Source organism: Colletotrichum abscissum (genome assembly GCF_030869225.1).
Source record: "Colletotrichum abscissum strain IMI 504890 chromosome Unknown Scaffold_16.1, whole genome shotgun sequence".
Classification (NCBI taxonomy): Eukaryota; Fungi; Ascomycota; class Sordariomycetes; order Glomerellales; family Glomerellaceae; genus Colletotrichum; species Colletotrichum abscissum.
In genome coordinates this window covers 592,223-604,550 of record NW_026850054.1, presented here as the reverse complement: position 1 = coordinate 604,550, position 12,328 = coordinate 592,223, and the positions used below count along the sequence as shown (strand labels likewise).

Sequence of the window (12,328 nt, the reverse complement as noted above, 5' to 3'; positions counted from 1 at the left end):
GAGGGAAAATGAATGTGGCATCGGCCCAAAAACCTAGAGAACCTAGGCGCTGGGTCTATACATACGAATAGAGTCCCTAAGAAGGACAACACTTGAGGTTCTCTGCTCAGAGTGGCCGGCCATCTCGCTCAATCTTACCTTAATCGAGCTTGACCCGCCATCCCATGTCCCTGAACTCCGACTCTGAGCCAACAGGTCAGAATAGGCTCGTAACACCTGCGGCGCCTGACAGGCTTCCCTTGTAAGACGCGGCTTCATTGGCTGTGAGAATGTTGACTGCTGTGAGAGTCGATCCTTCAGGAGGATAGCTCCTGTATCCCTATGGAGCAGGAGTGCATGTACGAATACGCCTTTTCCAGCCTCCGTGGTGCTCATCTAGGTATTCGTACCTTGGTGTGAAGGGCACCCCGCCGATGTGCATCCCGCCTTGGTTCGCCGCAAAGCCGCAGGGCAAACGGAACCTCTTCTGGATCCGGCTCCCACGGTGCACTATTGCGCTGCCCACAACCCGCCGTTGGAACCCCATCCGACATGGCCGGTCTGTCCAACGCATGTCGCCGCCGTCAGCTCTACATCAAGATGACACAATATGCATATGGAGACCAAGACCTTAGCTGCATCTCGGGATGCTCTTTCGCAGAGAAAGAAAGTAGAAGCGGCCGACAGTCGGACATAGGAAAGCCTCTAGCTCAGCACATTCATCGTAATGATCGCATAACCGTCTTGCTAGTCTCCACTCTCCCAAGCCGAACCCGAGCAAAAGTCCAAGAAGGGGCTGTTCTCGTGAAAGCTCTCCACCGTACGGATACTTGATTGAGCAGCAGAGGCCACGGAAACCTGGAAGAAGAGCGAATAGAAGACTAGACAGGGCGTGGTCGCCAGTTCACGTTTCGCTCGTTGCGCCCGCGGTGGGAACCCGCCCCAGTGGTTATCCCTTCGGTCCACGGCCCAGTCGGGGCTCCGTTCGTCTGTTGCGAAGTGCCGCGCGCAAGTCAGCCAGCGTTGAAGCGCAAGGCATCTCGCAACCCGCCCCCATGACTCGGTTTGCATAAAGGATAAGCCGTGACAGCAAACCCTAAATAAAAGTGTAAATCGCAAGTGAAGGGATGTCCCCTTGAAACGATGCTTCCTTTCACACCCCCCTTGGGGAACAACGATAGACGTCATTCAGGGTCAAATATACCCACCATTGCAATTCGGATAGGAATAGAAACGTAGAGGTTCAGTTACCGGATGTACCGTACGAGGAGAGCAAATATTAGACATCGATCTTAACACTGAGTCCCTTTGGAGGAACTCGGATGTACGCTTGGCGTGTCACACGTTCACGACCGCTGGTTACCTTTCGTAGGGTCGCTTCTAGCGCCGGGTTTCCCGCTCACTAAGCGGCTCAAGAGTCAAGAAGATGACGGCCTTGCTTAGTCACGACATCAAGGCGGCATAGAAGCCAGATGTTTGCTCAACTTCGGAGTATGTGTCATGAAGCTTGTCCAAATCGCCGAGGGCGCAAGCTTAGCTCAGCTTCGCCATCAGCGTGTCGAGTGAGGCAATGTACTACTTTGGGAGATTCTGTCATTCCAACATAAATGTAGCCGACTGGTGGGCACACCATCTGTGAGTTAGACTCGGCGCCACCACCACCACCGGTGAGCCAAGCTTCTCGGGTGATGCACCTGGAATGCGGCCATCCAATGTATTAGTCGACGCATTTGGTGGATGCATCATTGCCATGTCTGTTATTCGTTCGGGAAGATTTTGAAACGCAGATAGAAGCGAGAGGTATGGCCCTTCCACCAGCGAAAATCCTTCTAACTTTTTTGTCACAGTTCAATAGGTAGGATGGGATGGATCGGCTCTGGCACAGTTCATCCTGTTTCCGTAGAGCCTATCAGCACATTCGGTGCCAACAGTCAGTTTGAGCAACCGCTTGCCTGTAGCTCACAACCTCGATGTTGGTGAAGTGCAGCATTGGCAGAGAGCTTATATGCGGTACCTGTCGGGTTGAAAGCCGGGCTAAGGCGTGCATGTTTTGAAGCTGCAAGCGCTCATCCTACGAGTGAAGAACTCCATCCTACAACAAGGCAGCTGAGAAGAATCCATCTTCCCGTCCCGTATTTGGAGGGACGCCTCTTGAAGCAACGGCCCTACATTGACCAAGATGGGAGAGGCGGCCGGCACAGCAACAACTTCAAGCGAAGACGGGCCGCGGACGCAGGCTCAGCCTGATCGGTGAGGTGCTCATCCCCGTACGCCTATCCCAAGGGAGCATTCAAGGCCGACCTACATATCAAAAAGTCCAGCCTACATGGTTCAGGAACTCATCCTATTGAAGAGGCGACTGCTTCATCATTCTGAGAAGCATGCAGCGTGGAGTCTGTAGGCAAGATCGGGCGCCAGGACTACATGTAGCCATTTGAGCCAGGAACCGGTTTGCTGGGTCTGCGGACTTCCACTCAGTTCGCTAGAAGAACCGCCGCATGGATTTATCTTTCAAAGCCCATCACGCTTCACCTTCCCTAGGTCGGCAGGACCAGCGATACCGCGTACACGCTGGCGAATTCGGGAAGCTAGCCGGGATACCGCTGTCGCCATTGGCGGTACAGGTCATCGAACGTCGGATGAGAGTTTGGGAATCGCGAGAAGTAAGTCGTCCGCGATCATAGACGCATCACATCATCACACCATCGCCCTTGGAGCAAGGTGAACAGTTGCCACGAGCAATCCTCTCAAGGACTGATGATGGGATTCTCTATGGACACGTAAAGTAAAGGCCCTAAGTAAACAACTGACCATCCGAGAATGTGATGTATGGGTAAAGTCGATGACGAGCTCCTGAGCTTAACCTGAACGTGCCTTACTGAGCTTTCACGCCTGCTCGTATAGACTCCACGCCTCTCTCCATATTGCACACCAAGGTAAGTGGACCAACCATCAACCGAGTATCCGGATATGGGACTGTTGAGTTTTCAGACAACAAAATGAAGATCCTGGTAGATTTGCCGTATATGCAAGGTCAATGATAATGGCATCCCCGCTGTCTAGTGACTTCCGTTGGACTAGGTGTACGAACTTCTGTATCAGTGATCATTCCCCGTAACATGAGCCATGAGCTGGGTATTTCACTGTTGCCTGGCGATGTCCAAAAAGAGTCTGTACGGCGTGAAAATTCTCACTTGATGATCCTTCGCCCGACAACGAAAGCCTCCAGCTCCTCTCCGATCCTCTCACATCGAGAATGGCAGGTGCCTGGCGATGAGAAGTCCACGACGGGTGTGCGGCGGCGTCGGTGACTGATGGCTGACATGGGATGAAGGGGACCCGCTTGAGCGGCACAGAACGGTGCCCGGCCACGAACATGAAGACTCTAATCTGAACGGGCGGATGCCCGGATACGTCGGCGGCCCTTGGAGAAGATCCAACCGTTCCCCCTCCTCATACCAAAGGTCCCCTACGGTCCCGAAAGATTGGCAGCCTAACTCCGTAAAGAGACAACACTAAACCAACTGCTCTAGTGCCGTTTGGTCACCGGATTGATGCATTGGCATTGAGGCAGTGCTGGACCACCCCCTCTCCGAGTCCCCAGTTCCAGCCGAGCCAAGACCGGCCAGTCAGACTCGATGAGATGAGATTTTGGGGGTGTTGAAGCCTTGGAAGGATTTGTTGGACGCTGGGCGAATCCACGGCCCCGATACGAACGGTTGTCTAAACCAACGCCGGTGCTTGGTGAGGTTGGGACACTCTATCGCCCGTATACCACCGGCGACGCCCTGACTACTAGACGAGAGCCGCCGCCAATGAACCCCGAAGCCTGGGGCGCCTGCTCGGATACGTCTTGGCAACCTTGCTTGTCAAAATTCAAAAAAAAGGTTTTGTTGATGGTTGTCAATGTGAACCGGCGTCTTCGGGGCGGTTCTAACTTCCGACATACTCACTGGTCGCCAGCATCGTCCCTGTGGTAGAGATATCCCTTGCTTCGTGCACGCAGGTTAAAAACTATGTTCTCTATGCTGACCAGTATGAACCTCAACATCCCATGTAGGAAAGCAGAAGAACTTCAGCTGCGAGCTGCTAAGGCGGCAGAACGCAGTCGTCCACTTAGTGTTGGAAACTAGCATCGAAAAGGATGTGCGAGCGCTTGCGAGAGACAAATAAATGGGCCGGTGTGATGAAGTCACGCACCTTGCCTGTCGGTGTCAGGCCACCCAGGAGAGGATGAAAAACATAAACCTCAGCCAAAGAAGTTTAGTTCCCATGGTGGGATTCGTGACCAACACCAACACCAGGTTTTAACAAGACAGACGGGCGTTGGTGCGCCATCCGTCCAACCAACTCTGGTGTGTGTGTGTGTGAGTGAGAACTAAGAAGACAGAAGAATGGCGCACAGGCCGTGACACTCCCTAGCTACCTTACGCAGGCTTCCTCGGCTGCTTGGCTTGGGGGGTCTTTTTCCCTCTTCCCACCGGGATCCCGAAGGTGTGCTTAAGCTTAATTCGATACTCAAATGTAAGCCACCACGCCATATCGGCCTTCATTCGTTCGATGGAATTCCGGGTTGCGCCCCACACACAGTCATTCTTCTGTTGCTTTTTGCTCTCTTCTGGCTCTCGTTATCCCCTGCTTGCTTCCGAAAGCGAATGCTGCTTCCGCGGTGGAGAGAGAGAAAAGGCCCTGTCGGCTGCCCTGGCATACCTGGATTTTGAACAATAACCCGCGGCGTAATAAGGATTCAGGGGGCGGTTCGCCAAATCATACATCATCAAAAACCATGTGGGATTGAGGAGCGGATGGTTTATTTTGCTGACGCGGCCACCACCGCCCCCGGAGCAAATCTTTCTAGTCTCTGAAAAAGGAGCAATGCCAAAAAGGAGGATGGGAAGATACGGATAAAAAATGCGCACTAAATCATCGACGGCGGGGAACTATCGATAGCGCCATCCTAGATTCCCTCGTGGCATTGGGAATGGAATGCGCGCCGGCAATATCGGTTCCGCTTGTTCCTCTTCGTATGGATATTCCCGCATCCCATCCGTCCAATGTCTATCACCACAACCGACTACGAATACAGTCGGCGTCCGTCTTCTTTGATAGCCCCTCACACCTTTCGGATTGTGGGGAGTCGACGGGTGATGCTCAGCTGCCAGGTTGCAGCAGTGGGCACATTCTCAACTAACTTGACCAAAGTGACAAGTGTCAAGAACGGGAGAGACACCGTTTTCGACTGCCGCGTGGGCAAAAAATGTGCCTCATCCCCGCGTCGGACGGTCGCCGTGCTGTTTTCAAGATGCTTGGCTACGGATGGCAGTCTGCCAGTCAAGGTCTTGGTTGTTGACGTCCCCCACTTCAGGCGAAGCTTTTGCTGATCTTCCTGTCCCCTTTCGGGTGCTGAGTAGGTGCCATTTACTCTCTTTCGGTTTTCTGACATGGACTCGAAGCCTTGTCTCTAGAGACCAGAGGAACTGTAGCATCCATCTCCCTGTTATGGTGATGAAGGGCAAGGCGGGCGGTCACGCAGGTCAGCAGTCCTTTAACTCGGGCAGTTCATCGAGACAATGCCCGGCTGGGGGCTCGGTGATGTGTGCCCTGTCTACTCCGTGCCCAATCTAGTAGATCGAAACCGAGCTGGACGCCAAACGTTCGCGTTCTTGTCTTTCATAAACAGCTCGTGCCAAGCATCTTGGGTGATGCTTGGCAGAGTTGGCGTGCGCATATCATATCAGGAAGGGCGTCCGTCCATCTCGTTCTCGAGAGAAAGCTAAAGGGGGCACTCGGTGGTCACCACACTGACTTCAGCGGTGCTGGAATAAAGAGGTGGCAGCCGTTAAAGGCCCCAAGAGAGGCTCATGGCCTTGGCGTCACCATAATATCACGATCTTCGATGATCATTGCTCACAATCTGTCTTGTTTTCCGAGGGATTCCCAGACTCCAGAACACTGCCACACAATCTCCATCCAGTGTCTCGCCCATTATAGAAACGTAATTTGCCTGTGCCGAGGACGCATTCCACGGCGGACAATCAATCAAACTTTGCTATCCGAGGGACGGAATATCCCTTGTTGGCGCATATTCGTCGTCGATTTGAAGACTTGACCAGTCTATTCTAGTCTGAAAAGAATAGGATCAAATCTCACAGCCAGAGCTCTTCTCTAAACCCTCAATACTCAAGAAACGTTGCCGATAATTACGTCGTCAGAGGTTGTTCGAGGCAGCCGCAGAGCATCCTGATAGCAGAGATGGCGGCCTCCATTTCCGTAGTCACATCCGCAATCAAAAGAGTCGGGGAGCCGTGTAAATGGTATATCAGTTGCGGCACTGAGCACATTCTAAGTGATTCCTGAAATCCTGGAGTCGAAATACTGCTCAATATCAAACCGTCAATAACAAAGAGGTGATCCTGCAGAGAATCATGCTCGACGAGGTCAACAACCTTGTATGCTTGGGAGGGCTAGTGACTACTTCTCCTAAACAGCACTTATGGTAACAATTCAAGAAGTGACGCAACAAGTAATTGATATGTCTAGATATATCGGGTATTGGATTGTACAGGTGTTGATACAGAGTCCGGAGTCGTGTCATGTGGCACCGGACGCAAGATCATGGGCAAATTACAAAACATTTAGACATGTGTTCCGTGAAATTTGAGGGTATGTGGTCGAAAATAGGGACGGCTTTGGTCAACGATCACCAACCCAAGTGATGCTCCGTGACTCTCAATTCTGACGGCGGCCTGCCTAGGCCCATCCGTCATTTTGATGGGCGACTTGAGATCGCCTTCAACATCGGCTTGCACAACCCTGTAATGTAGGTGGTCTGATTCGCGTTGCATACCATGTGAGACCGAGCCACTGGATGCTTGGTCCCTTCCGTCGTACAACGTCGCGTGATTGTCCCATGGGTATCGAATCCTGTCAACTGCAAGCCACGGTGTACATAGCTTTGAGCTTTGCAATCAGGTCTCAGACGTCGCGCTTGGCAGCTCAAGAGCATGGTGCACATGCACAAGGCGACTCAAGGTCGACCATCTTTATGCCAAGTGAGGTTGCACAAACATCACGCATCGCCGTGCAACTTCTGTCGTACTGGTTTCATCAAGCCCGTCTTCCAGAATCCCAGGTAGGCAAAGCTTAACGAGGCACCGCATCGTGAGTTGGTATGACTTGGGCCCCGGTTCATCCTAGACTGTCCTCTGACCACCTTAGCAGTCGCACCGGCCAAACCAGCGTGGAAAAGCCACAACGTCTCTGACATTAGGGACTCCCACAAGATAACTCAGCAATCTATCGAAGCCCAGGCCAAAGCCGCCGTGTGGATTGGATCCCCAACGACGGAGGTCAACATACCACTCGAGATCGCTGCCGTTGGTGTCATCGCGTCCGCCATCAGCTGGAGAGCCCATGCCGCGAGCCTTCATAGTCTCCAACAAGTCCGTCAAGCGATGCTCACGCATTGAGCCGCCGGCAATCTCGCACAAATCGGGGACCAGAAGATCAAAGCAGTCGACTGTGTCACCTGGCAGATCATGACCGGAAGTTGCGGTGTCTGATTTCCTCATGTAGAATGCTTTGATCGCCCGAGGGTAGTGGGTAACGAAGACGGGAGAATAGGCAGAGGAGTCGCTGGTGGCACCGAGAGTTTTGGCGAGGAACTTTTCATGCTCAGAATGCAGGCCGCTTTCCCATGTAGGCTTGATCTCGAACTGATGTTCTTCTGCCTGAAGCAATTTGATCGCATCGGCGTATGTAATGCGTGGCCATCTGGAAGCTGGGCTCTGCATCATCCCCTTCCAACGACGCTCCACTTCGTCGATCGGAACCAGGTCATCTTCCGCTGTTCGTTTCTCTCCGGGCGCATGTCGTTGTCGCAGTTCTTGCGCAGCGCGGGTCTGATATAAGCCAGTGACCAAACTACGGAGCATGTCTTCAACGAGGTTTGTGACTTCGTCCAACTCATCGACGAAGCTCATCTCCGCCTCCAGCATGTAGAACTCGCTCATGTGTCTTGAGGTGTCGCTACGCTCCGCTCGGAAGGTCGGCGATAATGTCCATACATGCCCCAGAGACTGAGCTAACGCCTCAAGATGAAGCTGAGTGGACACCGTCAAGTACTTTGGCGAGCGGAAGAACATGTTTGCTGGCTTGTCCTTGCCCGTATTCGAGATTGCGGGTGTCTCGGTCGAGCCCGTAGCAACGTTGAAGACCTCGCCTGCCCCTTCGCAATCTGAAGATGTGATGATGGGCGGATGAGTTTGGGTAAAGTCTCGAGAGGCGAAGAACTGAGTCAACAACGCGACGGCTTCTGATCTCAATCGCAAGATTGCGGCATTCAGTGGTATCCTGGTTCGAAGATGGGGCATGGTGCGAAGGTAGTCGGGTGTTTGGTACTTCTTCTGAATCGGGAACGTCTGGTTTCAATGACGGCATTAGCGATATTTTAGAGAAAAGAAGAGGGGCAGTGAGCCTACCTTTGCGTCAGAGGGGCCTAGGATTTCGACATGATCGACCTTCAACTCGTGACTTTGACCGTCTGTTTTGGAGGGAGTCCAGACACCCCGTAGGCGGACTGCTGCACCGACTCGCAGGTTTGCGCTGGGAGATTATCAGCAATCACGGCTTCCGAGACAGTGGCCAAGCTTGGGGATCTGAGAGGGACACACCTTTCTTCGTCGCTCCTTGATACCAGTGCCTGGATAGGCGACCGTGAGGAACCGTCGCCAATATTGACGAATCGATCTGTCTTCATGTTGCGAACAGACCGGACGTAGCCATTGACGACAACATCTTTGACTTCGGTTTCGGGCTTCCACTCTAGAAATTGGGCTACTGTTCTCCGTGGTGCTGTAGAGAGGTATCGTCTGTGGATGGGTTGGACAAGGAGCCCAGATGGGCGCGCAAGCTTGCGCAAAGGGAATGTTGCCGCAGTTCGCATAATGAAGATAACTTGGGATCTGTCAGACTACCGCGTCATGTTGTGGAAATCGAAGCATTCGACCCTCGTGATCTGCCAACAGCAGGGGTGAATGGTATAGTTGGACAGCGGAGGGGTTGCGACTACAAGGAAAGGAACGTCGTCTTTCGCGACGACATGCGACTGATGACTGAGGTCGGAGCTGGAGAAAAAGTCTACGAATGGGAAGCTTCAATTCACCTAAGTGGGGCCCCTCGGTATGTTAAAGTAGAAATACTTATGATCGAACCTACGCTGTGCATACAAGAGGGTTCCTGGACTTCCTGCAGCTTTCCCAGGTTCTGGAGATAAGATAAGATAGGAAGCAGCCTTATCGGCGGGAACTCCCTGATACCTACACAAGGTACGTACCGCCGAGTTGTCTCCTCGACGGCCAAAATACCTTAGCCACCACAGCTCCTCCCGTCTGCATCCCTCCACACCACAAACATCTCCTCTCGAATCGGATGACATCCCCGGCACTCAACGTCTCCCCCATACTCCAGCTCTAGACCTTCTCTCTCTACGCTTTGAATAAGACTTGTTATTGCCAAATGTCCACCTTAAACACACCATGCCTGATCCATATCCCGGTCCGACTTGTAATCGCAAGAACCTGGGCCTCGAGTCCTTGTCTGGCTGATCGAGTCCAATTATTGACAGAATTCAACATTTCATCAGCTCCGCCCTCGACTCCCGAGACACCAAACACCGGACACGGGTGACGACTTCGGGATAATGCAGTTGTTGGCTAGCAACCCCATGACATGGATCTGGAATCCGATCGAGTCCAGTCTTTTCTTCTTGGTCCCAAACTTCGTCTCCCTTCAGATCGAGGCCGCAAGCCCGAGTCGGAACCTGTATGTAAGTCATGGAGAGCATGGATCCGCATCCTCGGCGGGCAAACAGACACCCAACGTAGCCTTGTCACCTCCCATCGATATTTTGCCTCACTTCCAAGATGAGCTCACATCTCTCCTCATTGCGCCCAACCTTTGGACAGGCAGCCCTGCCTAGTGGGGGCCCAAGAACCATGAAGCTGGGTTTTTTGCTTCTTCCATGCCAGCTTATTGCTTATTAGCCCGCGATCTAAGCAAGGCACGGCACGGGCTGCTGGGACTCGCAACTATTCTCCCTCGCCATCTTTCCCTACTTTAGCTCCCGCCCCGCCCAAACTGTCTTCAGACCCTAGGTACGGATACCTCGCCTTAGCCAACAAGATATGTACGGACCCTGGCTTCGACCCCCCCGGTTGCACTGCTTGCTCCCATCGCCCTATCCCGGCTCGCAAGAACGCCTCAAGTGAGATCTTGGGAAACAGGAAGATCTCGTATAACTGCGGCAGATTGCAGTAGTAACTCGATCGGATCCCACCTACCAAGACCACGGGAAGACTGACGTGACACGACCCGGGTTTCTGTACAAGCAAGACATATCTCATCACAACCACGGCAAGCCCACCCACCCTTTACGCGCCCTTCCTATACACTACCCTGGAATGTCGCAGACTTGACTGAGATCCGGCAAGTATTGGTAACACTCTCCCATACACCCTTCACCGCCCTCGCTTCCTGGAGAGGCGAAGCAATTCATTCCTCTGCAAAGGGGCCCAAGATACCTCACCATGCTATTGTTTCTTTTCTTCCTTCCCGCGCTCCTGGTCTACAAGCCGCAGCTAGAGTTGCCTCCCGAGCGACTCTTCATTGCGAGGGGACGTATTTAAAGCCACGAGTGTACCCCACGGTTGGTGCTTCCCTGATCTCTTATTCCCAAGTCATACTCGCCGCATTGCGTCTGATCAAGGATCAGTTCTACACAGCAACTCGACCTTCGTCACCGCCCCAAGAATTTCTTTGGCCTGCCTTCGCAAGCTTACAATGCCTTCCTCGAAGCCTTTGAAGATCAAGCCCTCCGAGGTTGCGGCGGACACCAAGAAGAAACTGATCCCAGAAGTCAACAGATACTTCCGCGAGGAGTGGCCCCCATACTCAGTTCTCTACTCTCAGCCGCTACTCCAGCTTCCGCTCAGCCGCCCGGCCTTCATGAGCTCAGACTTACCCAACTTCTGTAAGACTCACCCATGGCCGTCATCGATTATGATTCGGAGCCACAGCTAACCATGGCAGATGTCGTGCATAGCGATCCTGTAGACTGCGCACTGGGCTGGGCTCAAAGTGAAGGAGTCCGGATCCCCTTCATCTGCGCCGCGAACGAGAAGCGACCCGGAGGTGATTGGGAGACAGGTGTTGTCGGTTACGAGGTATGTCGTCGATGGTGCGCCTTGTATAACACAACTCTGACTCGACGCGTTATGTAGGAGAGATTATGCCGTCGCAGCAATCTGTCAGCAACGTTGGGGTCTCCCCATCCGGATACATGCATGCCAACCAACTACCCGATCCCGATCGAAGGAGCCATCTATTCTCCCGATGTTGGTAGGCACATGCGTACTACCTAGCATCTTGGTCATTCTTGACTAATGAAGTGTGCAGTTCGTTTCCGCCAGTTTCAAGACAGGATCGAGTCATTGGACATGAAAGATTGGAGGTCGCTGCCAGTTATTTCTATGCCGCCAGCTCGATGGCCGAAGCTCACAGACATGGGACGAAAGTACTCTTTTTCGGAAGAGCGAGAATTGGTACGGAACAAGATGCGCGCCGCCTTGCGAATCTGCGTGTTCAACGGCTACAACCACGTTGTGATCGGCGACTTTGGTCTTGGCAATGGCTACCGCAACCCGCCCAAGGAGCTGGCGGAGTTGTGGCGCGAAGTCTTTCTCTACGACCCAGAATTGAGGGGCCAGTTTCTCGCCGTCATGTTCGCTTTCGAAGACGACAGACAGTGCACAGCCAAGTTCATCCTCGACGACATCGCCAAGAAGACGAAAGGGAGCGGCAGCAGCAGCAGCTCTTCGAAAAGCAAGTCAAAGAGCTCGTCATCATCAAGTTCAAGCGGCAGTTCATCCAGTCACAAAAGCGACTTCAAAATCTTCAGCGAAATCTTCGCGACGAGTGAGATAGCCAGAGTTCGGAGCCAACCTGACCCACGCTACGCCTTCTCTGCAATTATGGATGGGTCTTGACCGATTTGCTCTTGGCGCATCCTCGACCGGGTTAATGTCTCACTCATGGGTACTCGATGTGAGCCGGTGAGACCTGGCCGTACGTCAGGCTGGCTGAGGCGGTATACCCTGGGCAGAGTCTTGTCTCGCCGTACGACCTGTCATGTCAACACATGGCTACAAGAAAGGTGTTTATGTCTCGCAACACAGGCTTTTCAGCACTACTAACGACTGGTTCCCTGTCCAAGTGCGGTGATTGGTCCGCAATGACCGGGCAGGGGAATCAATTTTTTGCATTATTCGACGGGGCTTTCAGTTCAGCGGCC

The 12,328-nt window shown here is 53.0% G+C and overlaps 5 protein-coding genes across 5 annotated transcripts; 4 read left to right on the top strand and 1 right to left on the bottom strand.

The window, feature by feature from the left end:
• Positions 1-531: 531 nt before the first annotated feature.
• CABS01_07544 (uncharacterized protein) lies at positions 532-813 on the top strand (the record flags this gene model as incomplete). Its single annotated transcript, XM_060540906.1, has 1 exon — positions 532-813. One exon carries the CDS (start codon positions 532-534, stop codon positions 811-813), a length of 282 nt encoding a protein of 93 aa, XP_060403074.1.
• A 1,345-nt stretch (positions 814-2,158) lies between these two features.
• Positions 2,159-2,380, top strand: CABS01_07543 (uncharacterized protein; the record flags this gene model as incomplete). The annotated part of the gene is made up of 2 exons (XM_060540905.1): positions 2,159-2,229; positions 2,296-2,380. The coding sequence occupies 2 exons, from the start codon at positions 2,159-2,161 to the stop codon at positions 2,378-2,380; spliced, it is 156 nt and encodes a 51-aa protein (XP_060403073.1).
• Positions 2,381-4,539: 2,159 nt separating this feature from the next.
• CABS01_07542 (uncharacterized protein) lies at positions 4,540-4,707 on the top strand (the record flags this gene model as incomplete). The annotated part of the gene is made up of 1 exon (XM_060540904.1): positions 4,540-4,707. One exon carries the CDS (start codon positions 4,540-4,542, stop codon positions 4,705-4,707), a length of 168 nt encoding a protein of 55 aa, XP_060403072.1.
• A 2,486-nt stretch (positions 4,708-7,193) lies between these two features.
• On the bottom strand, positions 7,194-8,923 carry CABS01_07541 (asparaginyl-tRNA synthetase; the record flags this gene model as incomplete). The annotated part of the gene is made up of 3 exons (XM_060540903.1): positions 7,194-8,399; positions 8,460-8,583; positions 8,652-8,923. The coding sequence occupies 3 exons, from the start codon at positions 8,921-8,923 to the stop codon at positions 7,194-7,196; spliced, it is 1,602 nt and encodes a 533-aa protein (XP_060403071.1).
• A 1,895-nt stretch (positions 8,924-10,818) lies between these two features.
• On the top strand, positions 10,819-12,023 carry CABS01_07540 (uncharacterized protein; the record flags this gene model as incomplete). Its single annotated transcript, XM_060540902.1, has 4 exons — positions 10,819-11,008; positions 11,068-11,201; positions 11,259-11,376; positions 11,434-12,023. 4 exons carry the CDS (start codon positions 10,819-10,821, stop codon positions 12,021-12,023), a joined length of 1,032 nt encoding a protein of 343 aa, XP_060403070.1.
• Between the last annotated feature and the right edge of the window lie 305 nt (positions 12,024-12,328).